General features: G+C 59.4%; 1 protein-coding gene across 9 annotated transcripts; it reads right to left on the bottom strand.

Moving 5' to 3' along the window:
- Positions 1–720: 720 nt before the first annotated feature.
- WIZ (WIZ zinc finger) lies at positions 721–27,103 on the bottom strand. Of its 9 annotated transcripts, XM_065917543.1 has the most exons (13): positions 26,967–27,103; positions 25,281–25,544; positions 20,132–20,204; positions 16,046–18,213; positions 14,590–14,913; positions 9,591–9,761; positions 8,195–8,698; positions 6,747–7,145; positions 5,623–6,174; positions 3,970–4,497; positions 3,356–3,775; positions 2,892–3,087; positions 721–1,884 (listed from the first exon to the last, which is right to left on the bottom strand). In XM_065917543.1, the coding sequence occupies exons 2-13, from the start codon at positions 25,483–25,485 to the stop codon at positions 1,725–1,727; spliced, it is 5,700 nt and encodes a 1,899-aa protein (XP_065773615.1). In that variant the 5' UTR covers positions 25,486–25,544; positions 26,967–27,103; the 3' UTR covers positions 721–1,724. The 9 variants fall into 9 exon arrangements, with proteins under 9 accessions (XP_065773615.1, XP_065773617.1, XP_065773616.1 ...); XM_065917545.1 differs by lacking the exon at positions 6,747–7,145; XM_065917544.1 differs by lacking the exon at positions 9,591–9,761.
- Between the last annotated feature and the right edge of the window lie 666 nt (positions 27,104–27,769).

Raw genomic sequence — 27,769 nt, 5'->3', positions numbered from 1 at the left:
CCTCTGCCCCAGAAGGTCATTCCGACTTTCCAGCCCCTGGCTGTGTTAAGTGAAAATAATGAGCTAAAAAATCACATCCAATAAACAAGAAGGAACATCCAATAAACAAGAAGGAGCAGCCAACAAAATCTCTTAAAAATCTCAGAAACGTTCAATAAACATTTGCAGAATGAGAAAATAAATAACAACAAAAAGGAGCCAGCAGCTCTTTTTCCCCCTTGTGTTAGTTGGGTTCAGGGTGCCTGTGTATCTCTCTACACAGGTCACATGTCTTGAAGGCAGGGCGGTCCCAGCAGCTGTGCGCTTGGCCCTCCCCCCACCCCCACCCCAGTGAAGTTCCCCACACCCTCAATGGACAGCTCCTGCCCTCGGAGAGCCCTTCAGGCCTCAGTCACAGCTCAATCCTGGCTCCCTTCCCAGACCAGCTGCCCAGAGCTCTGGTTCCTCTCCTTGGCTCACAGGAGAGCTGCCACACCAGCTGGCCAGAATCCCACCTGCCGCCCCCTCCCCCAACCACCAACTATGCCATGGAGGGCCAACAGCTGGGAACTTGGGCTCATCCCCAGACAGGTCTGGTGGGCTTGGCGGCCAACAGGAAAACCCAGGACTTCCAGGGGCTTTTGGCGGAGGTGGCTTGATCCCAGCCCTGGCTGCCAGACAGACAATGCCAGCCTGTCCACTCGACAGAAAAACACAACGCTGGCCGCCTGCCCCGGGGTGTTTCCAGAAGAGAAATTTAATCTAATTTACATACTTCTAGGTACATCGATAACCAAAATGTGGCCACTGAAAAAAGTTAAAAGGGCAATCGGCTCCCAGTTTCTAGCTGGCCCAGGATTGCAAAATAAAAAGATCCACGTTCCTTATTCTCTACACAAAATGCGTTTTTAAAAAAGTGAAAGGTCTAGGGAGCTATACATAGAAAGCAACAGTGAAAAGAGGGAGGGGGGGTGAGGGTGGGGAAGGAGAGTCCCACCCCCACCCACTCCCAGGCCCCAGAGCCCCCAAGACTCTGGGGGGGGGGGGGGCCTTGACACGGCAGGAGGCAGCTGTCAGCTCTGAGCTCTTCCTGGCTGGGAAGGCCCCTCTTGCAAGGGATGAGGGGGAGGCGGCCAACAAGGATTTCCGTGGCATTGTGGGCTCAGGTGGGGGGCTCCCAGGCCCCGGCAGAGGGCCGCAGAGGGAGCGTGCCTTCTCCTGAGCAAGCACCGTGGCGTGACGTGGTAGTCGTTCGACTTGGGAACTGGAGGGCTGGGGCCGATTCCCGGGTCTCACGAGGTCCGTGAGTGCGTGCGTGCGTGTGTGAGAGGATATTCACAGGGGCATGGGCAAGAGGGAACCAGGACAGGGGTCCTTGGGGTCTTTGCAAGTGGCCACAGATGGCAAAAATAGCCCGCCTGGCTGCTGGATGTGGGAGAATGCTGGTCTTCCTCCCTTGTGAACGGACTGGCTGCCGCCAGACACCTGGCCACCGCCGCTGCTGAACCAAGTGGGCGGGTGGGTGTAGACTGGAGGAAGATGCCCTGTGTGTGGCCCCAGAGTCCTCGGGCTAGGGGAAGGGTGGCTAGCTGGCTTCCGGTGCCCCGGCTGTAGTGTGCCCGGCCCGTGAAAGGTGCCGGTTTGAGGTTTTGGCTTGCTCCTTTGGAAACAGAAAAGAAAGAGGGCGGAGAGAGAGGAGAAAAAGGAGAGAAAGGCGGCATGAGAGGGGTTCTGGAATGCTTGTGTCAGGGTGCCTCTGCCGCAGCTGTCTGTGCCTGTGGGGCCTGAGGCTCCTCCGGCGGGGGGTCCGCTTTGGAGAAATTCATCTCTAGGATGTGCCGCTGTAAGTGCCGCACCCACTCCTCCTGGATGGAGAGGGGCCCCTGGAATTCCACCTCACAGAACCTGCAGGGGGCGCGGGGAAGAGAGAGAGGAAGAAGTGGCCATAGCAGTAAGGAGAGGCAGAACCACAGCCCTGGCCGCACCCTGAGCATCAGGCACCCCTGCTGCTACTCCTTGTGAACAACGCAAGCCCAGGATGTGAGGGAAGGGGGACCCAGAAGTTAGGTGTTCTCCTACGCACAGCTACCTCTATCCATCACAGGATCATGGCAGGGTCCCCTGGAGAGACCGCTCTATGCTCAGGGCAGTCTGCTAGCTCAGGTGCTGGGTATGCGTCATTGAGCTTCCCAAACACCTCTGCCAGGTGACTAAAGCATGTGCTCTGAAACGGAATGGGACCCCAGGGAAGCAAATGCAACCCTGCCAGGCCCCAGGAGAAAAGGATGGGAGCTAGGGAAAGGGGGGTTGGGCACTAACTCCCACCCGCCTGACTCACACTCCCAATTCACCCGCCCCTCACCCTCTCAGCCTCAAATCCAGAACCCAAGTTCACAGTTCTGAGTCATGGGTTTGAATCCTACTTCTGACTTGGCCTGTGTGGCCTGAGGCAGGCACATCGCATCCCGAACTCTCAGTTTCCTGGACACTGATGGATGCGTGGACTTTGCTAACAATGAACTAAGACCTATCTTTTTTCCTTTAATCCAGCAAACACTTGCCAACTGCTTACCATGTGGCAGGTACAGTTTGAGTGTTTTGTAACTATGCAACTTTTAATCCTAACAAGTCTATTTGGTGGGTCTGTTATCAATCCCGTTTTATGGTTGGGAATATTGAGGTATGGAGCAGGAAATATGCTCAAGGTCACTAAACCGTGCGTCAGAGCCCGCAACTGAACCCAGGTCTTGCTGGCTATAAAGCTCAAGGTCTGGGCCTAAGGCTAAGGTGTACCGCTGGCTGTGAGGATCCCTTACTCTGGGTCCAGCCACACCCCAGTCTGGCCCAGAGGCTCTGGGGGCCCAGCCCTGGGCGGGTGGTCTCCTTCCCTCCCCCAGGGGAGGGCTGCATACCTGCACTTGAGGGTGTAGATATTGCCCACAAACTTGACGAGTGACGTCTGGGGGGGCCGGGGCACCAGGGCAGGAACTGGTCGGACCCGGGGCGGAGGTTGCCGCACCTCCTCCAGCTTCTGGTGCAGGTCACTGGCCTCCTCACTGCCCCGGGCCACAGCGGCATCTGGAGGGCGGGCTTGCCGGCGCTCAAATTCTGAGGTGGGGAAAAGCGAGGGGGGAGGGACGGGAGATGAGCCAGAGGGCAAGGCCCCGGAAGAGGTTCCTGCCTTTAGCGAGTGAGGGTCAGATGCTGTGGGAATTTTAAGTCAGGATGGCTGGGGACTGGCCACCTCCTGGACCTTGGGACAGGCGGGATGAAGGGTGGATGGCTGAACAGGAGGGTGGTTGGGATCGTGATCTGAGGGGAAATGCACAGCAGAGGGCCCGGGGGCAGCCCGTGACCCTCCTCCACCAGCACTCACTGTTGATGTTCTGCCGCTGGTGCTCCTCCGCCTTTACAGCGCCTGGCGGGCTGGCCGCCAGAGGCCGCTCACCACTGTCGGCGGCCCGGCCAGCCTCGGGCCCTGGTTCACCCCCAGCACTGCGGCCCACCGCAGCCAGGCCCCCAGGAGCCAGCCCCAGGGGCGGCCGCTTGTCACCGTCGCGGCCATGGCCGGCGCTGCGAAACTTCTTGGTGAAGGGCCGGCCGCTCTGGATGTAGCTGCGGTAGGCGCCCGCCTTCTGGGGCCGGTGCTTGATCCACTCGCTCAGCGTCTCGATGGGGGAGCCATTCACGCACCACTCGGTCACGCCGAACTGTCGTAGGTGTGCCCGGGCATGGCTGGCCAGAGCCTTGCGGTTTTCGAAGTAAAGGCCACACAGCTCGCAGCAGGCCTCAGTGGCTGCAGGCAGAGGGGGTGCTGCTGAGCCCCAGCCCCGAGGGAGCAGGGGGACCCAGAAGGCACTGCCCGGGTCGAGAGTCAGTCCCGCCTCCCACGGGCACCTTGACCCCCACGGGGGGCCGAGCGGCACGGCACTGCCCAGCCCGACAGGCCCTGGCAGACGCCCTCCCTGGACCCTGCCGCCCACTGCTTACAGGAGTGGGAGGTCTTCTCGTGGAGGGCCTTTGCCTTGAACGGCAGTTCAGTCTGGATGTAGGTCTTGGCCTTGACCTCTGCGGGGAGGAGGCGGTCCTCCTGCAGGGGCCGCTTGCCTGCCACGGAGCCCAGGTAACTGGGGGCCGAATGCTTGGTGCCAGTGATGGGAGCCAAGCTGAGCTCGCGGGGTATTTGGGCTGGCCCAGCTCCGGGTTTGCCTGGCCGGCCAGCCATCGGTGCCAGGGGCAAGGGGGCCTGCATGGGCCCAGGGGCCACTGTGGGGGGCCCGTCCTCGGTCAAGGCAGGGGCCAGGTCGCCGGCCGGCGGCTCCTTCTTGATGAGGCATGGCTTGGATTTCTTTTTGAGGATCTCCCGCAGCGTGTCGATGGGTGAGCCGTTGACGGACCACTCGGTCACGCCCATCTGCCGCAGGTGTGAGCGTGCGTGGCTTGACAGGCCCTTTCGGTTCTCGAAGAACTCGCCGCAGAACTCGCAGCGGATGTCACGCACCGGCTCTGCCCGGGATGCTGCAGTGGGTCAGGGTAGGGGGAGGAGAGGGAGGCCGCGGCTGTTGGCAGGAAGCCTCCAAGCTCAAGGTCAGTGTTAAGTGCCCCGCTGCCCATCCATGCAGTCCCAGACCTGAATGGACCCGCTCCCTCATCTGCCTCCAGAGGCCCTTGAGTACATGATCCAGCCCTTCTGCTGCTTCTGTCACCTCAAATTCTAGCTGGCTTCACGATTACTCCCTATGACACTGTGATGGATTGAGGGGCAAGGGCTCCCTGGATCCTGGACTCAGCTGCAAGCTTGGCTGTGACTCCCTGTGTGAAGCTGGGAGTCTCAGTTTCCTCCTCTGCAAAATGGGAGATGGAAACCACCTCTCTTGTGTTCCTGGGATCTAAAGCAGGAGCAATTCAAAACATGTGGTTTACAGCAGTCGTGGAACGCATGTGAGCACTAAGGCAGAAGCCTGGGCCGTCCTTACCTGCTCGGCACACAGCAGCTCAACCAACTGGAGCAGAATGAACACAGTGACAGTTCGAGGGGGGAGCACTCTTGCTTGCTGTAATAGGGATGTTACAACTACTGCATACACGGAGCTGTTTCAGCGTTAAAGCTAAGGGCTTTACACCACTTCGGAAAACCATAGCGTTGGGAGCATGCGCATCTCCATCTTCCAAAAGAGGAAACTGTCCGAAGTCACATATTGTTAGACTCTGGAGCAGCTGAGACCTTAACCTGAACTCCAAACATCAAGTGCTTAGTGACGGGGCATATCAGAAAGACACCCATTTCCAGCACTTACACTCCTGGCCATGGCAGACATCACCGATTGATCCCTACAAACGTGTTTTTTTCCCCTAGGAATCTGGATAGTAGCCACTACCAATCAATCAAAGATGGCAGAGAGAATCTCTTTACCACTGCCTAATGACACAATTCTGCATCCCTCACAGGAATGAAGAATCATCAAGCAGCAGCTCACTCAGCTGGGGGGTCTGCGTAGCAGGAACTCTCGGCTAGCCCCTTGTCCTCTGGACCTGTGTACTTCCTTTTCCATTTCAACTCTGGGTGCTCCGGGTACCCCTGAGGGAAGTGAGGGGAAGACCCCTCTACCTGTTCTCCCTGTCCTGCCCCAGGGTCACACTTACACAGGTTCAAGGGGGTCATGTCTTCCCGAGGTGCCACCCAGGGACCCTCGGATGGGTGCGGTTCCCCATGAAGGGCCCCCGGCAGCATCTCCCGCTTGATCTCCACCCTCATTTGTTCAGGCTTCAGCTTCTTGGGCAGGGAGGGTGAGGAGAGGCCTGGGAACATCTTCCGGGCCGTGGGAGGAGGAGAGGCAGTTGGTGAGTGGCCCAGGGGGCTGCCTGGTGCTGGCGGCAACTTCTTGGCCAGGGGTGAGAGGTGAAGGTCTGCGGGGCTGCGGGCTTCCAGTGAGCTGCCAGGACCTCCGCTGCTCACCACCTTGGCCAGAGCTTTGGGGCTAGGCCCTGATGGGTTGGGGGGTCCGCCAGGCCGGGACTGGGTCCGTCTCTTGAGGATCTCCCGCAGCGTGTCGATGGGTGAACCGTTGACGTACCACTCGGTTACGCCCATCTGACGCAGGTGTGAGCGGGCATGGCTCGACAGGCCCTTGCGGTTCTCGAAGAACTCTCCGCAGAACTCACAGCGGATGTCGCGTGCCGGCTCCGGGCCCGAGGCTGCAGCAGGAGAGAGGGGCGGTTAGCTTCACTGGCACTGTTAGGATCATCACCTGTGGGTTTCCTGGTCGGCTGGGCGTGGACAGCAGCATGTCCAGGGACTGGGGTGGTGATGGAGGGTAAGTGCAAGGGAGGGAACTGAGGAGTGGGGTGGGGGTGAGGGGCAGACACCCGGCAGGAGCACAGGGAGGCTCTAGAGCGAGCCTGTGGGCCCTGGGTCCTGGTGGAAAAAGGATAGAACCAAGACGCCACAGCTCTGAGGGTCCCAACTGGGATGGGGGCAGGAAGTGGTAGCCCTGCCATCCAGACCAGGGGCAACCATGGGCACCTTCTATACCAAGAGGCAGCACCCCACCCTTGGCCTTCATTCTGAGGGAAGGTCAAAGGCCGAGAGAGAAGGCCTAGCAGCCAATGGCCAGCAAGATCTCTGGGCAGAACTGGGCCACTGCTAAGGGCCCCTGTCCACTCCCGGCCTCAGCAGGGAAGGAGGAGGGGCAGGGCTGTGACTCCCCACCCTGGGAGGGGCTCCAGGGCCCGCAGGGAGGACGGGGGCGGCTGAAGCGAGAACCTACAGAGGTTGAGAGGAGACGGCTCCACATCAGAGGCCCAGAAAATGCCAGCGGCTGCGGCGGCCGGGAGGTCCTGCTTCCCCCAGGGGCTGGCCGCACCCTTGGCCTTCAGCTTGGCCCTCTTGGCCGGCGGTGGGGGGAGGGGCAAGGAGAGGGCCGCAGGAGCGGGAGGCGGCCGCCCCAGCAGGGCCAGGGCGCCCCGCCCGAGTGGGAGGCGGGTCTGGACGCCGGCCCTCCGGATGAGCCCGTGGAGCGCGTCTATGGGGGATCCCTTGGCATCCGGGTCGCTGACGCCCAGGTGGCGCAGGTGGGCGCGGGCGTGGCTGGACAGGCCCCTGCGGGTCTCAAACCAGGCACCGCACAGCCGGCAGTCCAGCTCTCTGCCCCCGTCACTATCTAAAGCTGCGGAGACAAAACACAGGGGGGCGGTTCACGGCCGCCACCTCGGCTGGCCCTCCGGGGCTGAGGCGGGAGGCCTGCTGTGAATCTCTGCGGCCCAGGCTGCTGGCAGTCCAGGACTCGCTGCCGTGGATTTATGAGGTTTGGGGAAGGAGAAAGTCATGTTCCTTGCCTAGGCCTTTGGCATCAAGGTGAGTATACAGAGCTTACGGCTACAGAGACCGCAGCGTAGAGAGGCAGTGGCCCAGCTCTAATGACACACTCTCAGGCTTCCAGGCCCCCTTCCCAGGTAGCTCAGCCGTGGAAGCTGTGCAGGCTGGGCTGGAGGTGACCAAAGCAGGGGCACACTGGCTGCCAGGCATCACACAACCAAGGGCACACCTGCTCAGACCCTTGCTCCTGGAAGCACAGAAGACCGTGGAAGCAGATTCATTAGAACGTGAGGTGCAACTGAGGGGGAGGGGGCCAGACCCTAGGCTCACTCTCAGAGCCTGAGGCCCACAACTGTGCGGGGAGGTCTGAATTCCTAAGAGATCCCCTTTGTTAAGTCTGCTCACCACGCCTGGGAGTTGCTTCCCAAGCCCTTCTTTGCCATGCCCACAGGCAGCCCTAGAGGTACAGTTCCAGCCCTGGGCACGGAGGTACCTCTGCAAAGGACACCAGGAACAAGAGGATGTGAAGACAGGGCCAAGCATGGGCCCCCCTGGCTAGTGGACTGCCTGTTTACCTGCAGGACCCCAGGTGTCCCATGGGGTCCCTGGCCACCTTCACTGCCCCAACCCTCAGGCCCAGAGAAGGTCAAAGGCGGCCCTAAGGGGCAAGGATGACCCCGGCAAGCTTAGTAGCCACTGCGAGACTTCCACGGGGAGGAACGGCAAAGTGAAATGGGAGACAGGTAACACACCCAACCGGAGACACAGCACCTTGATTAACACGCTCTGACCCAGCCGATCCAGGACGCGCTGGTGCTAAGGTCCCCACTGTATCCACCCGAGCCCCACAGCCCAGCCTGAGGCCCCGCCCCTCCCTCGGCTCCCAGGACCCGCACTCACTGAGGTTCAGAGGCCCCTCGTCCTCAGACTGGGGCCACTGGGCCTTTGGAGAGGCTGGCCGGGGGCTCAGGGACAGCTGGGGGCTCTTGTCCTCAGGATTCTTATGGGTAGGGGAGCCCGCCAGGGCCAGCGATGCCTTCTTGAGGAGAGGGGAGTTGGGCGGGTGGGCCAGGCCCTTAGCTGAGAAGCCGGGAGGCGACTTGATGGCCTTGTTGACAGCAGGGACATCGAGGGGCTTGGCCAGGGCGAGCAGGCCAGGTCGTGGGGCTCCAGCGACTATCTCCTTCGGCGAGTTGGACTTCTTCGTCAGGCTTGGGGGCAGCCCAAGGGGTGTGTCAGGCAGGCCCTTCTGCTTCACGAGCTCGTAGAGGAGGTCAATGGGGGCACCGCTGCTCTCCGACTCAGCTACTCCCAGCTGCCGCAGGTGGGAGCGCGCGTGGCTGGACAGGCCCTTGCGTGTCTCAAAGCAGGCACCGCAGACCTCGCAGGTGGTCAGGCTCTGGGCTGGAGGGTGAGACCAAGGCCGGGAGAGCTGTCTGTGAGCTGCACAGGCTCTGCTCTCCCATTTTCCCTCCCCTTGGGGTCCCGCTCACCCAGGCTCCTGGCTTCCGTCAACCCCTCCCACACTAAAAATGATCCTAATGAGGCAGAATTTAGCCTGTTCAGTTTTCAAATATAGGAAACTGAGTCTCAGAGAGAGGGGGGAGGAGGAGTTGTGCCCAAAGGCACACAGCGGGAGGCAAAGCCCTTGGTGGTCCAGCCAGTGGCATGCTGTTAACATTTCTAATATACCAGGGTGTCCTGGCAACAGGTTTTCATACAGACGCTGACCTGCTAGACACACACTTTAACTTGTGCCCCAGATGCTAGGCTGGGGGCCTCAGCCATGGTCTCCGTGCAGCCCTGTCTGCATACTTTTTCCTGCAGAGCCCTCATCTCTACTCCTCTGCCTTGCTGCCCCCCAACGGCAGTGACCCCCAAAGACAAAGACCAGGTCTGTTTTGCATCTCTGACATCCCAAGGGTCCAGCACAGTGCCTGCCATTACTGAGTAACGACCTGAGAATCAATGGACAGACAAGGCAATTTCATGCAAAAAATCAGATAGCTACCAACGATCAAAGTCAGCAAATGAACTGGGTCTGGGGGTGCGCTCCTGATGACCGTGCCCACTGTCTCTCTGGATGCTCCTCCCCTGACCAGGGCTTGAGGCCAAGCATGCCCGTGGCAGCAATAACTCATGAAAGAAGACAGCTGGGGGTCTCCTTGGTACCATGAGATGTGAGAGAGAGCTGTGGCTAACCTAGGGCCCCCCCACCCCCATTAACCCTCCAGCCCAAGAGCTCCCTGAGAGCATGACCAGCCTGGCCAGCACCCTTGTCACCTGCACCACTCACCCTTGAGGTCCGGCAGCTCCTGCTTGCTGCCATGAGGAACCTCTGCAGCCATTTTGCTGCTCAGCCGATTGGCCACCTGCTCCAGGGGCCCAGGGACAGGCAGGCTCTTCTTGTGAAGCGGGGGGGAGCCCAAGTCCATGGCCACCATTGCGTTTTCCTCAGAACCCAAGCCTGTGAGGTTGGGAAGACAGGCTCAGCCCAGGTAAGGCGTGGGATGTCTACCCCTGTGAGGACAGACGGCCAGGGGCGTAGGGCTGGTGGCAGTGGGAGCTTTCTTCCTCATCCTTGGTGCCTGCTCTCACTCTGGGACGCAGCTCACCCCATGAAAGCTGAGGCTCCATCCATAACCCCGAGCTCCGATACGACGCAGGGATGTCGAGGCCGCCAACTGACAGCACAGCCTAGGAACGGCTTCCACCTACCACAGCACAGATAGGTCACCGGCCGCGGTGCTAATCTCAGAGAAAAGACCTCTCTGGGCAGAGAGATGTCTCTGGCAGAGAGATCCTCTCTGCGGAGCGGAGCATCTGTCAGTCTTGGGGGACAGGTAGGTGGCAGTCAGAAGGGGAATTCGGAAAGAAAAGGCCAGGGTCAGAGGCCACAGAGGCAGGCAGCACCGGACTGGAAGGGAGGGTCCCTGAGACTTGTGGGGAAGTCCACCAGGCAAGACAACTTCAGGGGCCTTAGGGTGGTCTTCTTATCACAAGCTAAGCCCAAGGAAAGGGTAAAGGTAAGAACTGGGAGCCTGGAACAGCCGGGGGCCTGACTGGGGACAGTGAGGATGGGAATCACAGAACTTTCTCAGAAGTTTCTGAGGCATCCAGCAAGCTGGAAAGCTTCTCTGGGTAAGATGAGGACAGGGAATCAAAGGTGAGTTTTCATGGTCAAATTTTTTTAGAGAAAGGGGCCTGACAGGCCTGTTGAGTCCGAGTTTTAGCGTTCAGAGCAAGGAGAGAGGTCAGAATGAAGGAACGGTGCGTCAGATGGGGTCCTGGAGGTGCTCCGTGTTATGGGCAGCGGGGATGGGGGTGGGGGCCACGGACAGGTAGGTCCCCGGCTCAGTCTGAAGTCTGAGTCCTACAGAGGCAATTAGAAAGGAAGCTGGGATTCGGCGGGGGTGGGCGCCTGGGACGCCGAGGACTTTGTCAAAGTCTCCGGGTGGAGTGGGCGCATCTGTCAGTCGGGGCAGCGACCGTGTCAAGACTGAAGTGACTTGGAGTCGGTTTCCGCGCCGGAGGAACAGAGGCTGCGGTGAGACACAAACCAGGGGCTCCAAGGAGCTTAGTGGCTATCTGTCAGATGGGGTGAGGATTCCGCAAAGTGGCGGCGGAGAGTGTTTTTGAAGCTCGGGACCCTGCGAGCCGCGACAGGAGGCCCAGGGTCCCCGCGACTGGAGCGCTTGGGGGGAGGGGAAGTCCCGGAGACTGGACGGCGGGTGTCTGGGGCGGCGGCTGCAGCAGGGGGCGGGCGGGACGCTAATTCTGCCCTCCCCGCACCCTCCCCGGCGCGGGCTCTTACCCGGCGCGGGCGCGGGCCCGGGCCCCGGCTCCGGCTCGGCCTTGGGCCCGTCCCGCGGCGGCGGCGGCGGCGGCGGGGGTGGGGGCGGCGGCGGCGGCGCGGGAAGAGCCGCGGGGCCCGGACTCGGGGGGCCCGGCGGGGGCGCCCCCGCGGGCGCGCGCTCACGGGCGCCCCCCGCGCGCGGCCCCGCCGCCGCCTTGCTCTCCGCTTTTGTCACTCGGCACTGGGCGGTGGAGGCGGCCATCTTGGCTCCGGCGCACGCGGGGCGGCCGCCCCAGGCGAGAGCAGCCGAACGCCGAGTGCCGCCGCCTCGGAGCCTGCTCCGCTCCGCCCCACCCCTCGGGGTGCGCCCAGGGCGGCCAGCCGAGCGCCGAGCACCGCGAACGAAACCCTCGTCCCCGCCCGACCAGAGGAGAGCTCGCGCACTCACGCACGCAGTGCTACTAGCGGCTGCCAGCATTGCTGCCCTAGCCTGCTCTCAACGGGCCGAGACTTTCTCCCCGTACCCTGGACATCTCTAAGACTACGATGGGAATCCTCCGACCACACGCATTCGCCTTAACAGCATCCAGGCTCCTAGAGCCCGACGGGCGGAGCCAGGACCTGCTCGGGGACACCGTTTCATTCCCTTCCTTGGAAGTCTCCCCTCCGGGTCAGGAATCCTGGAAGACACCTGATCCCCAACCAGGAGGATCCCCCAACATCATGCTGGCATCCAGCTGTCCCCTGACGGCGCTATCTGGCAATTCTATTGAACTCCCCACAAGGCCGGCACCACATTTCAAGCGCAACCTGTTTCTCCCTTCCCCAAACTAAACGGGTTGCCCCCAGCTGTTACTTGACAGCTGAGTGGGACCAGCATCTGACCACTGCCCCGCCCCCAACTTGGAGTCTGCTTCCTACAGCCCACTTTGGGAGGCATGGGAGATCCTTCTAAGGATGGCCGCTTCTCGTGGTTGGTGGCCAGACCTGGCCAGACTGTTGGACATCGTTCCTCAAGGCTTCTAGGATCGTCTCAACCACTCCTTAACACCCTCACCCCCAACATGTTCACTGAAAGACTGATCATAACCCTAAGCCCCCGAGGACAGGGCCAGTGTGGAACCAGGCTAACTCCTTTGTCCCAGTGACATGGTCAGCTTCCTCAGCACTAGCTGGGGGCTGGTACACTGGTCTTCTGGTAGAAACAGAACCTGGCTGCGGGTTGCGTGTTGCCATCCCCTGGGTGCCTGAACCAGGTGCCAAGTAAAGGGTGTAAGGCTGACATTCAGGACTCCGGTCAGAGAAAGAAGGGGCCAAGGTTGGAGCCTATAAACTGCTTCTGTCCCCCTCCTTCACCCCCTCCCCCACTCCCACCCGCAACTAGCCAACTTCAGAGCAAACTGCACCTCCCAACCACCACTGAGACACCAAGAAACCTAGCCAGATATGTGAGCTGAGTGCCTAGGGGATAGCCTTCACAGAGGCAAGAAACCTGAGGTCACAGCCCCACTCTGCCTCTCTCTGAAGTGTGACCTCAACCAACCACTATCCTCTCTCTGTGCCTCAAATCTCTTCCTAGTGCAAGGATGGGAGGGGGCTTCAACAGCCACACTCTTCCCTTTGCAGGCCCTCAAATGTCCTTCACTGGTAAGGGGTCTCGTAGATGGATCCAGCAAAGGCAGAGATCTGTGTGTGTGTGTGTGTGTGTGTGTGTGTCTCATGGATGGATCCAGCAAAGGCAGAGATCTGGGTGTGTGTGTGTGTGTGTGTGTGTGTGTGTGTGTGTGTGTGTGTGTGAAGTCACTACAGTCATGTCTAACTCTTTGAGACCCTATGGACTGGATCCAGCAAAGGCAGAGATCTGGGTGTGTGTGTGTGTGTGTGTGTGTGTGTGTGTGTGAGAGAGATCTGGGTGTGTGTGTGTGTGTGTGTTAAGTCACTACAGTCATGTCTAACTCTTTGAGACCCTATGGACTGTAGCCCGCCAGGCTCCTCTGTCCATGGGATTCTAAGAATTCTGGAGTGGGTTGCCACCCTGGACTGAACCCACATCTTTTATGTCTCCTGCCTGCATTGGCAGATGGGTGCTTTACCACTAGCACCACCTGGGAACCCCAGGACCCTGAAAACTCCAGGTAGGAGAAACAGAAGGAACCCTTGGCCCCAAGCAGCCCCTGGACAATTCCCCTGTTCAGGAACCTTCTCCATTCCTCAGAGTCCACTTTCTCCTCACTGCTGAGTTTTTCTCCTGTAAGGTTCAGTAAAGACTTCCACAAAGTGAGGCTTTGTAAGGCTGAGTCCTTCATATTTCCACTTCCTCCACGGAGTCCAGCCCCAGGCTCCTTCACCAAAAGATTACTTCTGGATCATCCCAAGCCTCTGACGAGACCACCTAACATGGTGTTCAGAAGTCTAGCTGTGCTGCTTTATGGCTCTGGCAAAGCAGATGACCCACAGTTTCCTTATCCAAAAGACAGGAACACAGAAATCCTCAGCTCCACGGAATTGTTTTGAGGTGTAAGTGAGATGAAACCCTGGGACACAGCAAGCACTCACTTAAGGGAGGGGTCATCAGTGCTGCTGGACACAGTGCATGCGTGTGTGCTCAGTCGCTCAGTCATGTCCAACTCTTTGTGACCCCATGGACTATAGCCCACCAGGCTCCTCTGTCCACAGGATTATCCCAGCAAGAATACTAGAATGGTTGTCGTTTTCTTCTTCAGGGGATCTTCCTGACCCAAGGATCTAACCCGCGTCCCTGTGGCTCATGCGTTGGCAGGCGAATTCTTTACCATTGAGCCATCTGGGAAACCCAGATGGACACTGTAGGCACCACTGAAAACCTAGAATGTAAACTCTAGATCTACACTGTCCACTTGGATCACCACTAACCTTGTACTAACTGCCTTTGACTCAACAGCCATATGTGGCCAGTGGTGACCCTGCAGTATGAATCTCTAAAGAACATTTCCATTGTCTCAGAAAGTTCCACCAGACAGTGCTGCTCCAGGAAAAAGACATCATTAAGCTCAGCGATTCTGAAGCTTATGCTTTCTGGGCTTTCAAACTCCAGCGCCACATGCTTTTAGCTGTATGACCTTGGGCATATTAATGAAGGTCTCTGAGCCTCAGTTTCCTAATCTGTAAAATGGGGATAATAACACCTGCCTTTAAAGGGTTGTTATGAGGATATAAATGAGTTCATATTTGCAAGAGGCTTAGGAGAGTATCTGGCTCCTAGTAAAGAGATCAGTAAGCCTCTGTTACAACCACTGTCAGGCAGGGCAGGGAGGAACTGGACCTAGACAGAGCCCTGGCCCAGCGACTGAGTAAAACAGAAAGGACCCCTAAGTGGCAGGACAGTAGTCAACCTACTTGGTAAAGTGACTTGAAAACACTTAAAGGAAAGCAGAGTGGCGGCCCACCTCCCACTCCTCCATCCCTCCAGGCCCGTGGGAAGGGTCAGGGCTCTAGCCCTGCCTGCCCCTTCTCCCCTTACCATCTCCGTAGGCTGGCCCAGGGTCCTCAGCCCAGGTGGGTGGGAAGGGCACTGTAAGAGGTAAGCGGGGCCGGCGGGAGGTCAGGAAGCCACTAGGCGGCACCCCGGCTTCACGGCACAGGGGGCTGGGGGGCCGCTCAGCAGCCGAGGTGGCCAGCAGCTCTTGCAGGATGTTGATGGGTGAGACGGTGAGCTCCCAGTTGGTGATGCCAAAGTCACGCAGGTGGGCCCGGGCGTGGCTGGAGAGGCCGGCCCGTGTGTCAAAGCCGGCCCCGCAGAAGTCACAGCGCATCAGGCTGAAGGTGCCTGGGTCGAAGTTAGCCACTGTGGAGAGAGAGAGGGGGGGGACATGGACTGCCTGGGCAGGGGTCGTGGGGGCGGGTGTTACTCTACATCCTCCGCTCTCCCCGTGCCCAGGGCTGCTCCCTCAGCGGATCACACGCCCAGTGCGGGTCCTCACCCTGGATGCCTGCCTTGCTCTTTGCTGTACATGGCTCCTGCTACATCTGCTCACTTCAGGAAGCCTTCTCTTCCTGGCCTCTACTGTCTCCCTTCACACAGCTCAAAGCATCAGGGACCTCACCCCCAGAAATACTTCTCCAGGATGGATTTGCAGTCATTTGGATGAGCCTTTTTCCTCTAGAGCTCATGTCTGTATCACCCCAGTGTTATCAATGAAACCTTGGCTGAATGAAGCAATGGATCAATGGGTGGGATGCCTTCCTCTGGGAATCTGCTCAGATCCCCTAGACAGAGTTGGGGATTCTTCTCTGGGCTTCCCCACACCCCTCCCCGAGCTGCCCCCATCACAGCCCAGGTCACTTATCATTGTAACTGCCTAGTTTTGTGGCAGTCAGTCCCCTGCCTGTTCCCTGCATTGCACACACACACACACACACACACACACACACTCTCTCTCTCTCTCACTCTCTCACTCTCTCTCTCTCAAACACCATACCAGCCCCTCCCTGTGTAGGCTCCATGTCTGCCAGCCAGCCAGAACTCCCCAGGGCACTCATGTGGAGACAGACCTCTGTAATCAGAACCTTGGTGCCTGGGAATCCACATACCTCACAGGCAGCCCCAGGGGTTCTGAAGTCAGCCAGGGTCCCACCATGCCTCTGGGACTGCACTTGGGAGGGCAGGGACTCATGTTCTGTTCATTGTGGTGACCTCACTCAATAAAGATTTGTCGAATGAAGGACTCAATGATATTTTCTGCCTGGGGCTGACTCCTCAGCCCACACTCCAGCTACTGGAAGGGCCAGACAGTTGGGATGTCCCCACATCTCCTCTGATGCGGTGACCTTGGCCCCAGCTCCCTGCCTTCACCCTGCTGGGCACCACAGGAAACTTTAGATTGAGGGTTTGTTGGTTCAGGACTCAGCCGCCCAGCTGTGTATCTCCCCGGCCTTGGCCTCGGAGGGAGGTGGGTGCTGGAGTGGAGCCACCCTACCTTTTTTCTTCTTCTTTTGGAAGGAGAACCTGCGCTCGATGGCCTTCACCTCCTCAGCGGAGATGAAATGCCGCACGTTGTAGCTGACGCCCACACGGTTCAGGTGGCCCCGCACGTGGTTGGCCAAGCCGATGCCATTGTGGAAGCGGTCAGGGCAGTAGGGGCATTTCCGCTCCTCAGGCTTCAGTGCCACCCCTGGGTCCCCATCCAGGAATGGGTCCAGCCCCAGAGGGCCGCCCAGTGGCGTGTCCAGGAGCAGGAAGTCCAGGGGGTGGGCGCCCCCCAGCCCCAGTTCCCCAGGCTGCAGCCTTGGGGGGGCCCTGGTTGCCGCAGCCATAACTCGTGGCCCGAGCTTCGCCACCAGCACTATAGGCACCATCCCGCAGAGCTGCTGCTGCTGTGCCCGCGAGGCCCCCGCCGTCTGCAGGGCTTCTCGGAATGTCCGCTTCAGCTCCAGGGCTGGCTGTGGGATGAGGCCAGGGCTGGCTGGTGGCGCAAAGACCCTGTTTTCGGGGGGAAAGTCCATCTCCGAGGCCAGCAGTAATTCCTCCTCCTCCTCCTCCTCCTCCTCCTCTTCCTCTTCACTCCATGGGTGCCTCTGGTCCTCCAGGTGGGCTGGGAGCCCCTGAGGCTGGACAGCACTCTTGCTTCTGCTGGCCTGTAAGGAGTAGGCGGAGGATGCTAGTGGTGAGGGGAAGGTTGGCCTTCCCAGGGGCCTCTGGCTTGAGCAGTGTGGGAGTGGCCTTGACAGTGGGAAATCCCTCATGCCCAGCTGCTGGCAGCCTGGGCCAAAGGCCAAGTTGGGGTCGTATCCAGCAGGATTCTCCCGCCACGTGGGGGCCAAGAGCGGCTCAGCTTTGCCAAAGTAGTCGGTAGCCTCAGAGAATCGGGTGTAGGCATCCTGGCTGGTGCCAGGCCGGCTGGCAGGGCCCTCCTCCTCAAAAGCCTCAGCATCCTCCTCCTCCTCCCAGTGGGAATGCGCGTGCATCAGCCTCACGTGCTCCCTCAGCAGGCTCTCGCTGGGCGCGGGGAAGCCACAGAAAACACAGGCGCTGAGGCCCGAGGGGTCTCCGTAGGGCTGGTAGGCGAGGGAGGTGGCGTCGGGGCCTGGGCTGCCTGCCCCGCTGCTGCCCCCAAAGGGCTCCTGGGCCGCTGGGCCCCGTGGCTCCTGCACGTGCAGCTTGGCATGCTGCACAAAGGCCTTGGAGGAATTGGTGCCAAAGACGCATCTTGGGCACTGCAGCCGTGCCTCCCGGCCCGCATCACCTGGGACCTGCTTTAGCTTCTGGATCTCCTCGATGATCTTCTCCCGGGAGGCCTGGTGCAGCTGGCGGTGCCGCTCGAGGGCACTGGGGTCAGCGAAGGCCCAGCCACACTCGCCACAGGCCAGCGGGGCCAGCTCAGCTGGCGGCTCCTGGCCTGGGGCCCGGCGGTGCTGACTCATGTGCTCCAGGAGGTGCTCCTTCTGCTTGAAGTAGATGCTGCACTCGATGCATGGGAACACAGCTGGCTCCTCGTCTTCGTCCTCGTCGGGGCTGGCTGCCCCCTCGGGCACCTCCTCCAGGAGCTCACACAAGTAGGGCCTTGTCCGGACGGAGGACAGCAGCGGTTGCAGCCGCTCCACAGATGCCTCTGAGTTCACCATCCAGGTCTGCGTGGCCACCTCTGAGGCGGACCGGGGCAGGCTCCACTCAGACGGCTGGGTCAGGCCCTCCAGGCCTGCCAGGTGCTCTCTGGTGCCCACCACTGGCCCATCCAACGTCTTCGTGGTATCATCTACGGGCACGAGCACTGTCCTGAAGGAGGTGAGGGGTGGCGGCTGGGGAGGCAAGTCCATGTCCAGCTCCATGTCCTGGAGTGGGACTGCCTCGTCTGCATCTTGCAGCCAGTCGAACCTGGGGCGGCCCCGGGGGACCTTCTCAAATACCTTCGATTCCCCCTGGTGGTGGTACAAGAACCTTCTGGAGCCCTCCAGCTCAGCATGGGGCTTCACGGTTCTCACGATGACGGAGTCCTCAAACCTCTGCTCAGATGGGAGGTCCTCCCCAGCCTCCTGAATCAGGGGGTGCTCCCAGGGCCCCCGGCCATCCGGGGGGCCTGGGTAGTGGCCCAGGGGATGGAGTGAGGGGGAGCCCGGTTGGAAGTCCAGGCTGCCTCCATCCCAGCAGCTGCAAGGAAGGGCCAATGGGGACAGATTAGCCACAGGCCTCGGTTTCCTTTCCTTGGGCAAGGGACAGTGAGGGGGTGGGGGTGGTTCCCAGGCAGTCTGAGACAGGTTCCAGAGAACTCAGCCCGTGGGCCACCTCCAAGGGGTGGGAAGTGTGTGTCAGTTGAGTGGTCGGGAGAGTATGTGTGGACCCTTCCAGAGCAGTTGGGTCAAATACAAGATCCAGTTCCCAGGGTTCATACTTGTGTATGGAACCCAGCCCTGCTGCACTGCGGGGGGTGGGGGCGGGGGTGTGTATGTGTGTGTGTGTGTGTGTGTGTGTGTGTGTGTGTGTGTGTGGAGTGTGCAGAGACCACAGCGGGGATCACAAGGAATGTCTCCAAGTCTGATGGCACAGTCAACTCTCATCTGTCCCCTGGGAGGGTCCTAGATGACCTTCCCATTTTGGTTATGTCACAGGCTGCTTTTTTTGTCTTGGTCCTCCCCAAATTGGAGTGATTTGTTCATTGAGTTTCCTCTTTCCAGCAAATTTGGTAAAACTTGGCAGCAGGAACCATTCAAGAGAATGCACTTTCCTCCCTGCCTCTCCCGTCTTGGGAGGAGGGCAGAGTCAGGCCCTGTTCAGCCTGTGGCTCCAGTGAACCTGCCCTCCTTTGAGGGGAAAGTGGAGACGCGGCAACCTCACTAGGCCTCAGTTTTCCAGCCCTAAAAATGGGGACAAGTCCCGAGAACCAACAGCTTCCGTGCCTGTGTGCAGTGACTGAGGGAGTTTTCTCACACTCGTAATCAAAGAAAACTTAACACGCTGCAGGTGCTTATTTAAATTATAGCAACCACAAGCTTTCAAATGGGAACCTTGACCCCGTGAAGTGCAGGGTGAACATGACACAACTCAGTGCTGGGAAACGCTTCACTTGGCCTGAAGCCTGGCTCCCAGTAGGCCCACGACCAATGTGGGTTCTTACTATGACTGTTCCTGATCGATTTATCTCATTTTCAAGATCTTGCCTCCATGAGCGGCCATGAATCACACCCATGGAACAGATGTGGAGATGGGTTCCACTGAGAGACTGAGCAGAAATCATGGGGTTACCTCCAGGTTAACGGGACCACTCCCTCCAGGGCTATGGCAAAGATTCAGTGGGGTAAGCTCCCGCACTGAGAGCATAGTGTACAGAAAGCACTAAATAACAGAGAGCTATTATTAATCCCAATATGGATGCTGTTACACATTAGCGCCTGCCCATCCATTTAATAGGGGGCTTCCCTGGCGGCTCAGATGGTAAAGAATCTGCCTGCAGTGTGGGAGACCCAGGTTCGATCCCTGGGTCGGGAAGATTCTCTAGAGAAAGGAATGGCTACCCACTCCAGTATTCTTGCCTGGAGAATCCCATGGACAGAGGAGCCTGGCGGGCTGCAGCCCATGGGGTTGCAAAGAGTCGGACATGACTGAGCGACTAACAGTTTCACTTTCAAGCCATTTAATAAAAGGTTGCTGTCATCAGCACTGCTGTTGATTCCTGCTCCGACGCTACATCCCTCTGGTCTTTGAGGTGAGGTTGTGAGACGCACTACAAGGATTCCATTTACAGATGAGGAAACTGAGACTCAGAGAGGCCGAACCTTATTCTAAGAGTCACCTGGCAGAGACAGGACTCCAAGGGTCCAACCTCCAGGCTCCTGGCCTTCTGGCCCTGCTCCCGGCAGGGATAATGAGAGTTGACTGTCTGTGTTCATCCCAGTCCTCCCACCACCCCTTGCAAGCACCCAGGGGCTTGCCTGAGGGGAGCCACCTCCTCCTGCCTGGTGTCCTGATTCCCTTCTGACCCCGTCTCATTCCTGGGGGCTTCTCTTGGGCCTAGGTGTGTCCTGCTCGCCCCCCTGCCCTCCCTGAGGTCAGGGCCAGCATGGCAACTCACCAGCTGCTGATCCGATGGGTGGCGGAGGTGGCACGGGGAAGGGCTTCGCTGAGGCCAGGATGGGGTTGCCCATCTGCAACAGAGAGGGGAGACCCTGAGGGGCTGGGGTCCCCCTGGCCGGGGCCCTTCACAGCACCCCAGCTCTGGGAGCCCGACCGGGCACCTTGGAAGGGCCCAGCTGGCTCCCCACCCCTCTCCCCTGAGAGGCCTCTGGCCTCTGTACTCCTGAGCCCCGAAGGGGTTTCTCTGGAGGAGTCCTCTTAGCTTTCCTAGGGGACCACCAGGGCTTACTGCCTTTGGTCTTCCTCTCTTTGTCCCCCACCTGGCAGCCAGGGTGATCTTTTTTTTTTTTTTTTTTTTTTAAAGTCACACCCTGGTAAAAACTTGCCTGGTTTCTCATCATACCTCTAATAAAAGCCAGATTCCCAACTACCACCAGCAAGGCCCTGCGAGGTCAGACCTTTGCGGGTCTTTCCAGCTTCACCGCCTTCTCCTCCTCACCCCTCTCTCACTCTTCCGAGACAGATCATGAAGTTTCAAGCCCACCTAACTCTTTCTGGCCTCAGGGCCTTTGCACTGGCTATTCCCTCCGCCCGGAGAACACTTCCCTGGCCACCTGCTAAAAACTGAGCCCCTGTGATTTTCTCGCTCATTGCCTTTTTTCTTTCCATAGCACTCTCTGAAATTGCCAGGGTCCTCCGCTGGCACATAAGCCACCCACCCCCACCCCAGGGGCCTCGCTCACTGTAGCATCTTAGTGCCAGGCACATAGCAGGTACTCAACCAATAGCTGCCAGATGAAGAGTGAGGAGCCCTTGAGCCTGAGCTGCAGAGGGCCCGTCCCTGCCTCCGGCCTCCCAGACCCCCTTTCAGGCCTATGACTTGGAATCGCATCCCTCCTAGGAACCCTCACACAGATAGAGCCAACTCTCCATTATCCGCCTGTGGAGCCAATGCCTGGAGTGACCACAGGAATCCTGGCCTGTGCCTCCTCTGCCTGCCGCGCCTGCCTGATGCAGGCAAGCATGCCAGTCGGGGCACAGGCCAATTGCTGGGGCCAAGGTTAACACACTGGGGGATCTTGTGCCCCATCCAGAGCCCAACAGATGCAGTTGCTGGGTCAGCTCCAATTTGAGGATGGTCCAGAAAGAGGGCTAAGCGCCGGGGTTGGTACTGATACTTTTCCCAATCCCCTACTCTCCAATTTGCCCAGGAGATTGAGAGCCGACTGTCAGGGGCCACAGAATTCAGAGCTGGTGAGGGTGGAGGGTAGCGGTCAGCAGGCTGTGATCACCGCCATAAGGGTCTTTCTGTGGAGCCCGAGAGAAGGTACATGACTGGCACGTGGCCTCCAGGAGGTGAGAGTGTGATGGGGATATAGGAGTCTGCATCATTTAGAACAGTTTCTCAAACGTGGTGCTGCTTACTTGTGGGGCCGAATCATTCTCTGGGGTGAGGGGGCATCCTGTGCATTGTGGGATCTTCAGTAGCACCCCTGGCCTCCACCCACCAGATGCCAGGAGCCACCCCACCCCCAGCCTTGAACCTGAAGTCATGACAACCAAAATTGTCTTCAGACATGGCCACAGTGTCCCTTGGGGGCAGAATCTCCTTCCTTTGAGAAGCTCTGTGGTAGGCGGATGGGGAGCAGGGCCAGGTCAGGGTTGAGCCCGGATGCAAGGGTCAGGGGAGTGCTGGAGAGGGTTCAAGGTTTGGGGAATGAAGGCCTGGACCAGCTAAGGGAGTGAGACCCCAAGAAATGTGTCTCTTGAGAACACAAGAATCCCAGACGTCAGCTTCTTGGGAGAGGCCAGCCAGTTCACGCAAGTCAGAGGGTCCAGATGTCCTGATTCTGAGATTCTGGGACCCCAAGCTCCTGAGATTCCGAGTGTCCCAGATTCGATGGTTCTGCGATTGCTGTTGTCTAAGAATTCCGCGAGCCAGGGGGCCGTATTGGCCTCTTTGTTTGAGCGGCTTCAGTGAGGCACCTATTTTTAGGTGCTTTGGAGGAAGCAGACCAAGCAGGGTCCCGTATCCAAGACTCCTGGGGGACCTGGGGGCTTATCCAGTGGCCTCCACTGCTGGGAGGGGGTGCAGAAGTCCCTATGGGTCAGACAAAGCACCTTGGATCCAGCCCCCAGTGACGGCTGTGCTGAGGGGCCCTCATTGGCTCCTGCCATCTGGGGTCCCCGAGAGGGTCTGACAGTGAGCAACTGAAAATGAGAAGGATGTCCATGAGCAGCTTGAAGCCCAAGCCAGGCAGCTTGGCAAAGTGGCCAAGAATCTAGACATCAGAGTCAGACAGATCCAGTTCAAGGCCAAGCAGGAAACTGAAGCGCATGCCTTTCTTGCTCCAAGCCTGTTTCCTCCTCGATATAAGGGCAACAGCTATGGCCGCAGTCTCGAAGGGCCAGTGACGGGTGCCAAGGAAGATCACAGAATAAATGCTCAATCCAGAGAGTCAGCAGTGGGGGGGAGGAGGGCGGTTTGCCCAGGTTGGGGTTCAGGGTTGGCTCAGACATCCCCCAAGTTGGAAGGTGGAGGCTTGACTGAGAACCTCAGGCCCACTCACTCCACACTCTGGGGCCCCATGAAGGCAGAGAATATGCACTGCTCAGCCCTTTGCTCCCTGGTCCCAATGCCAGGCGTGCACCAGATCCTTCAGAAATCCATATAGACTATCCCAGCCCCCCAAGCTTCAGGTGCACCCAGGAGGCCAAACAGAGAAGCCAAGCATTGGGTGAGGGGCTGCAGGTGAGGCCACGGGGGCTCCAGGCCAACAGCCATGATGGAGGACAGAGGAGGCAGTGGATTCATCCATATCTAGGTGGAGGAGTTTGGAGGTAGCCCCTCCAAGGAGTGCTCTTGAGGGGCTCCCAGGACTAGGCAGGGATGAGGGAGGGCCCAGGTTTCAGCATGGAATGGCAGTCTCAGAGGCTGTTCCTATTTATAGGCATCACAAGACTCCTAGGGCAGGTGCCTAGGGAAGGCGGGGTGGAACGGGCTAAGAGGGCAGTGGGGCAGACACTCTGTCTGAAGCCCAGGACCTCTCCACCTTCCAGGCCATGACCCTACTCCAAGTCAAGCCCTAGACCCATGCCCCAGATGCTCAGCGGTACCATTAGGAGTAGACATGTCCCCCCTCAGCAGCCACACCCCCGCCTCCTCCCCAGGCACATGCCCTGGACCCTGGTGGACTCCCCGGGGGAGTGAGCACACACCTACCCACCTACCTACTTTCTCCCTCTCTCCAGACCTGCGATTTTTCTTTTTCTGGCCACACTACATGGCACATGGGAATCTTAGTTCCCTGACCAGGAATCGAACCCACGCCCTCTGCAGTGGCAGCGTGGAGTCTTAACCACTGGACCACCAGGGAAGTCCTCAGACCTAGGACTTCTGCCAGGTAGAGCAGAACGCCCAATTCCTCAGAGCCAGATCCAAAGAGGGCCCTAAGCCCCAAAGTCCATTCCCCAGGACTCCCACAGAGTCAAAGTCCTGGACCTGCCCTGGTCAGCTGCATTACTTGGGATACGGTCTTGCCTCTCTTTGGGCCTTGGTTCCTAACAGTTTGGGGGAGGGTATGGTTCTTTGAGCAGGGGTCTTGCCCTCTCGTCCTCCTGCATGACACCTTCAGGTACCACTAGTCACCTCTATACCACTGCACGTGTGGAGGCCCCTGTCTGGATGTCCCCTGCCCCCTGCCTGACTCACTGTTCCTCATCCAGGACTCTGGGATGTCCCCCAGCCTGGCCATTGCCCATTGCATCCTCTGCAACTATGTCTTAACAGCTGGTGGCTGGTCTGGCTGTCTGACCCCAGATGGCAGGGTCCAGCGGGGGCGGAGGTGGAGTGTATGCTTGGTCCCTGGCTGCGCACCAGTGTCCAGCCCCAGGGAGGTGAGCATTCCATGCTTTGTAAGTAACTGAGCATCATGAGCCTCACTAAGGTGAGCTGGGGCAGGTCAAGGATGCCCTGACATAGGGTGGTGGTGAAGGATGTGGGCTGTCAAGCCAGGTTACTGCCTGGCTGTGGGCCCTTGGGAAATTGACTTGACACTTTAGGATCTGAGTTTCCCCATCTCTAACGCTGGATAATGATAATCGAGGTTACCCCGCACGGTTCTTTTGAGAATGACAGGAGATGATCACATAAAGGGCTTGGCATATAGGAGACCCATGATAAAGTACTTGGAGAGTCCTAGAAACCAAGGCCTTTAGAGCAGGCCAAGGAGATGAAGGGAGAAACGGAGTGCACCAGCCTACATGGCACCCACCACTCTTCAGTTACACCAGGCTCCTGCCTGGCCCTTGACTACACCAGGCTCCTCCTTACCATAGGGCCTCTGCACATGCCGTTTCAAATTCCACCCTTCAGGGAGGTTTTCCCAGGTCCCCCCAGGCATGATCCTGACACTCTGTTTAATACCCTAACAGCACTTGTCACTACCTGCCCGTATGTTATTTACACAGTTGCCTGTTGTCTGTCTCCTCTACTAGAACGTCCGGTCCCTGAGGGCAGGGACTCTTGTCGCTTTCGCTTACAGCTGTATCCCCAGCAGCTAGAATGCAGCCTGGCACATGGTAGTTGCTGAGTATTTAATGAGGGAATGACAACTCTTTAGGTGGGGATGGTGTGAGATCCCCTTTAGTTGGGAAACCGAGGCAAAAAGGGCCGGCTGTCATCCCTGACTGCCCAGTCTCTCCCCGGCCACTAGGGGGCATAAGCTGTTTGGGCCCCTGGTTCAGAAGTGGGACTCACCAAGACGGTGCAGCAACAAGGAACTGGAATAGACTGACGGGAATGGGGGCATACCTGGAGAACAGGTGGGTTCAGGGAGGGGAGCTCGGGGGTGCTAAGTTGAGCATCTGGACCCCATTAGTATACTCAAAGAAGGAAGCCAGGCAGACTTGAGTCAAGTCCCAGCTCCTTGCTCTCCACCGGGGCGGGCCTTGGTCAGGTCATTAGTTCCCGAGACCTCTGTTTTCACAACTGTAAAGTGGGCAACTAAGCAGAAGGCAAAGGCTCTGAACCCAGGCAGAATCAGGATCCCAACTCAGCCCCTGATGGGCTGGGTGACTCGGCCCTCCCTGAGCCTTGGGGACCTGGCTGGATGCTCCCCTCAGGGCCACAGGGCCCACCCTCTTACCAGAAATGCCACCTCTGCCATCCAGAATGTCTCGAGGGCCCTCCTTGGTGACAGGCAGGTAATGGGTAGACCGGAAGATGCAACCTTCCCCCTCAGCAACCTCGGCCCCACCTTCGATGTCCTCCCTCGGCGCTGGGCCAGGCAGTCTCTCGGGGCCTCGAGGGCGATCTGGGGCGGCCAGGCCGCCTGCCAGGGGCCCATCCATAGATGCTTTCTGCTTGGCTCCACTCAGCTGCTGGCCCGGCTCAGTGAGGCATTGTAGGTCTGGGGGGGGGGGGGGGCGGAGGGGGTAGAGAGACAGGTGCTCAGGGGAGGCTGGAAAGGGATTCTGCCTCAGTTTCTCCTTCCTCGAAGCCCCTGTCCTCACCCTTGTGGCTTGGTGCCTCAGTTTACCCCCCAAGCACAGATGAGCAAGTCCATAGTGCTGAGGCCCTATCCCTACACGTTGATCTCAATGGTCTCTAATCTCAGCATGCCTCGGCTTTCGTCCACAACTCCTTTCTTTGCACTGCCTCAGTTTCCCCCACTTTACAGCATTCACGCTCAGATACCTTGTTTTCTTGCAGCATTAAACCTATTACTTCTCCTAGATGCCTCCCTTCATTCATTCGTGGTTGCACTTTTCCCAGTTGTGAACTCAGTTCCATGCACATGCATATCCTATGCGCGTGCCTCAGCACTGCTACACTCTGATCCCATGCACTGTCTCAAGTCCCCCCATCATTACCCCTGCACTTTTCTCACTCCTGTTGCCCGGATCAGTTACCCCTCACTTTTCCCACACTCCAACCCTCCGTCCACACACAACCTTAGGGTTCTCCAGCATTAACCCTTTCACCCTCACACTCAGCCGCAAGTGACCCCAGGCTTAACCCTCTTGCTTCACCCCAACCTTACCCCTCATGCATACCCAGCCTGGGTTCCTCCATCCCACCCTCCCAAGATCTCTCCAGTCTGCGGGCAAAAGGGAAGGATGGAGCTCCTGGTCCAGAAATGAGGACCCTGGGGAGGCCATGGGGGGTGGGGGCTGTCTTCTCCACCTATAAATACCTTCAAGGTAACGGCGGAAAGTGAAGGGCAGGAATGAGGCGCCCTCCCCAGGGAGATGGTAGGGAGGCCGATCCCAGGCAACCGGGGCGGGGCCGGGGCTCCAGGCCTGGCTGCAGGCGCTGCCCTCGGGGGCCTGGGGGCTCCCAGGGGGCCTATCCGTGGACTGGCCGTTGTGGTGGGGGTCCCTGCCCAGGCCCCGAGGAAGCACCTGCGGGTGCCCACCGGGTGGGCACTGCCCGCGGGGAACGGGCGGGACCGCAACTTCGGAGCACTTTGGCAGCGTGGGGAAGGGGGTTCCCTCCTGGACGCCCCCGGGGGTCGCAGGGGTGGTGGCGGCGCCGCGCCAGCACACCCCTCGGGGCGCCAGGGTCCACGCGATGCGCCCTCCGCCCGTGCACCTCGGGGCGGGAGACCCCGCGGGACGCGCCGAGGTGGGGGGGGGGGACACCTGCCCCAAGACCCCCGCTCCTCCCCACAACCTGTGCGGCCCCGCCCCCGACCAGGCCCCGCCCCTACAGGCCCCGCCCCCGCCCCCCGCCCCGGGGGGTCCCGCCTGGCCCGGCCCGGCCCGGGCCTCCCCCTCCCCGTGCCGGCTCCGCCCCGCCCGCGGGCTCCCCAGGCCGGGCCGGGCCTCACCGGGGAGGTGGCGCCGCCGGCTGGGCGCCGGGGCTCGGCGCTCCCTTCTTTGGTGTGGCCGTCGCTGCCGCTACCGCCCTTGCCGCTCCCGGTGCCGGTGCCGCGGCCTCCGCAGCCGCCGCCGCCTCCACCACTCGGGGGACATTGTCCCTTTAAATCGCTCCCCCCGCCGCCCCGCCCCCCCGGCGCGCCGCCGTGACCTCAGCGCGACAGCCCCGCCGCGCCGCCATGATGGGGAGGTCCGGGGCGCCCCCCCGCGCCACCCCGGTGGGGGGGCAGCCAGCAGGCGAGCCGCCATTTTGGGAGTGGCCAGAAGGGTGACCCTTAAAGGGCCCGCACTACCTGAGAGTCCAGGGAGAGGCTCTGTTACCATGACAACACTCTTGTCCTCCTGTCCCCAATGGCTCTTCATCACCCCACTGGTTCTTCCAGTGCTAGGCCCGCTAATAGCACCAGAAGAGTGGGGAGGGGGCAGAGAAGTTCCCCCATGGGTCATTCATAGGTCATTGAGGACTCCACATGGCCAATTCCTAGCCTTCAGACCCTTGCTGCCTTCCAACCACGACCTCGTTCCCTCCTTCCCCATTACCTACACTGGACTTCAGTACTTTTCATGCCCCTAGAGCTGGCCTAGGTCCCCAGTGCAAAGCCCCCCCCTTTCCACCCAACCCCCAGGATCACAGTTGCCAAGACGACCCCATAATGTACACAATGCTACTTCTCCCACCCATCACCCATCTACATATCCAAACTACCCATTCATCTCTCCACCCATTCACCCACACACCCAACCACTCATTTAC

Source organism: Muntiacus reevesi, chromosome 1 (genome assembly GCF_963930625.1).
Source record: "Muntiacus reevesi chromosome 1, mMunRee1.1, whole genome shotgun sequence".
Taxonomy (NCBI): domain Eukaryota; kingdom Metazoa; phylum Chordata; class Mammalia; order Artiodactyla; family Cervidae; genus Muntiacus; species Muntiacus reevesi.
This window is presented reverse-complemented; position numbering and strand designations above follow the sequence as displayed.

Bases quoted from the DNA above. Each gene is read 5' to 3' on its own strand.
- WIZ (XM_065917543.1), bottom strand. From the start codon at position 25,485: ATGGATGGGCCCCTGGCAGGCGGCCTGGCCGCCCCAGATCGCCCTCGA. The intron at 4,498-5,622 runs GTAAGTGTGACC...GACCCACTGCAG, and splicing joins CATGACCCCCTTGAACCTGT to CATCCCGGGCAGAGCCGGTG. The intron at 1,885-2,891 runs GTATGCAGCCCT...CGCCCCCTGCAG, and splicing joins ATCTACACCCTCAAGTGCAG to GTTCTGTGAGGTGGAATTCC.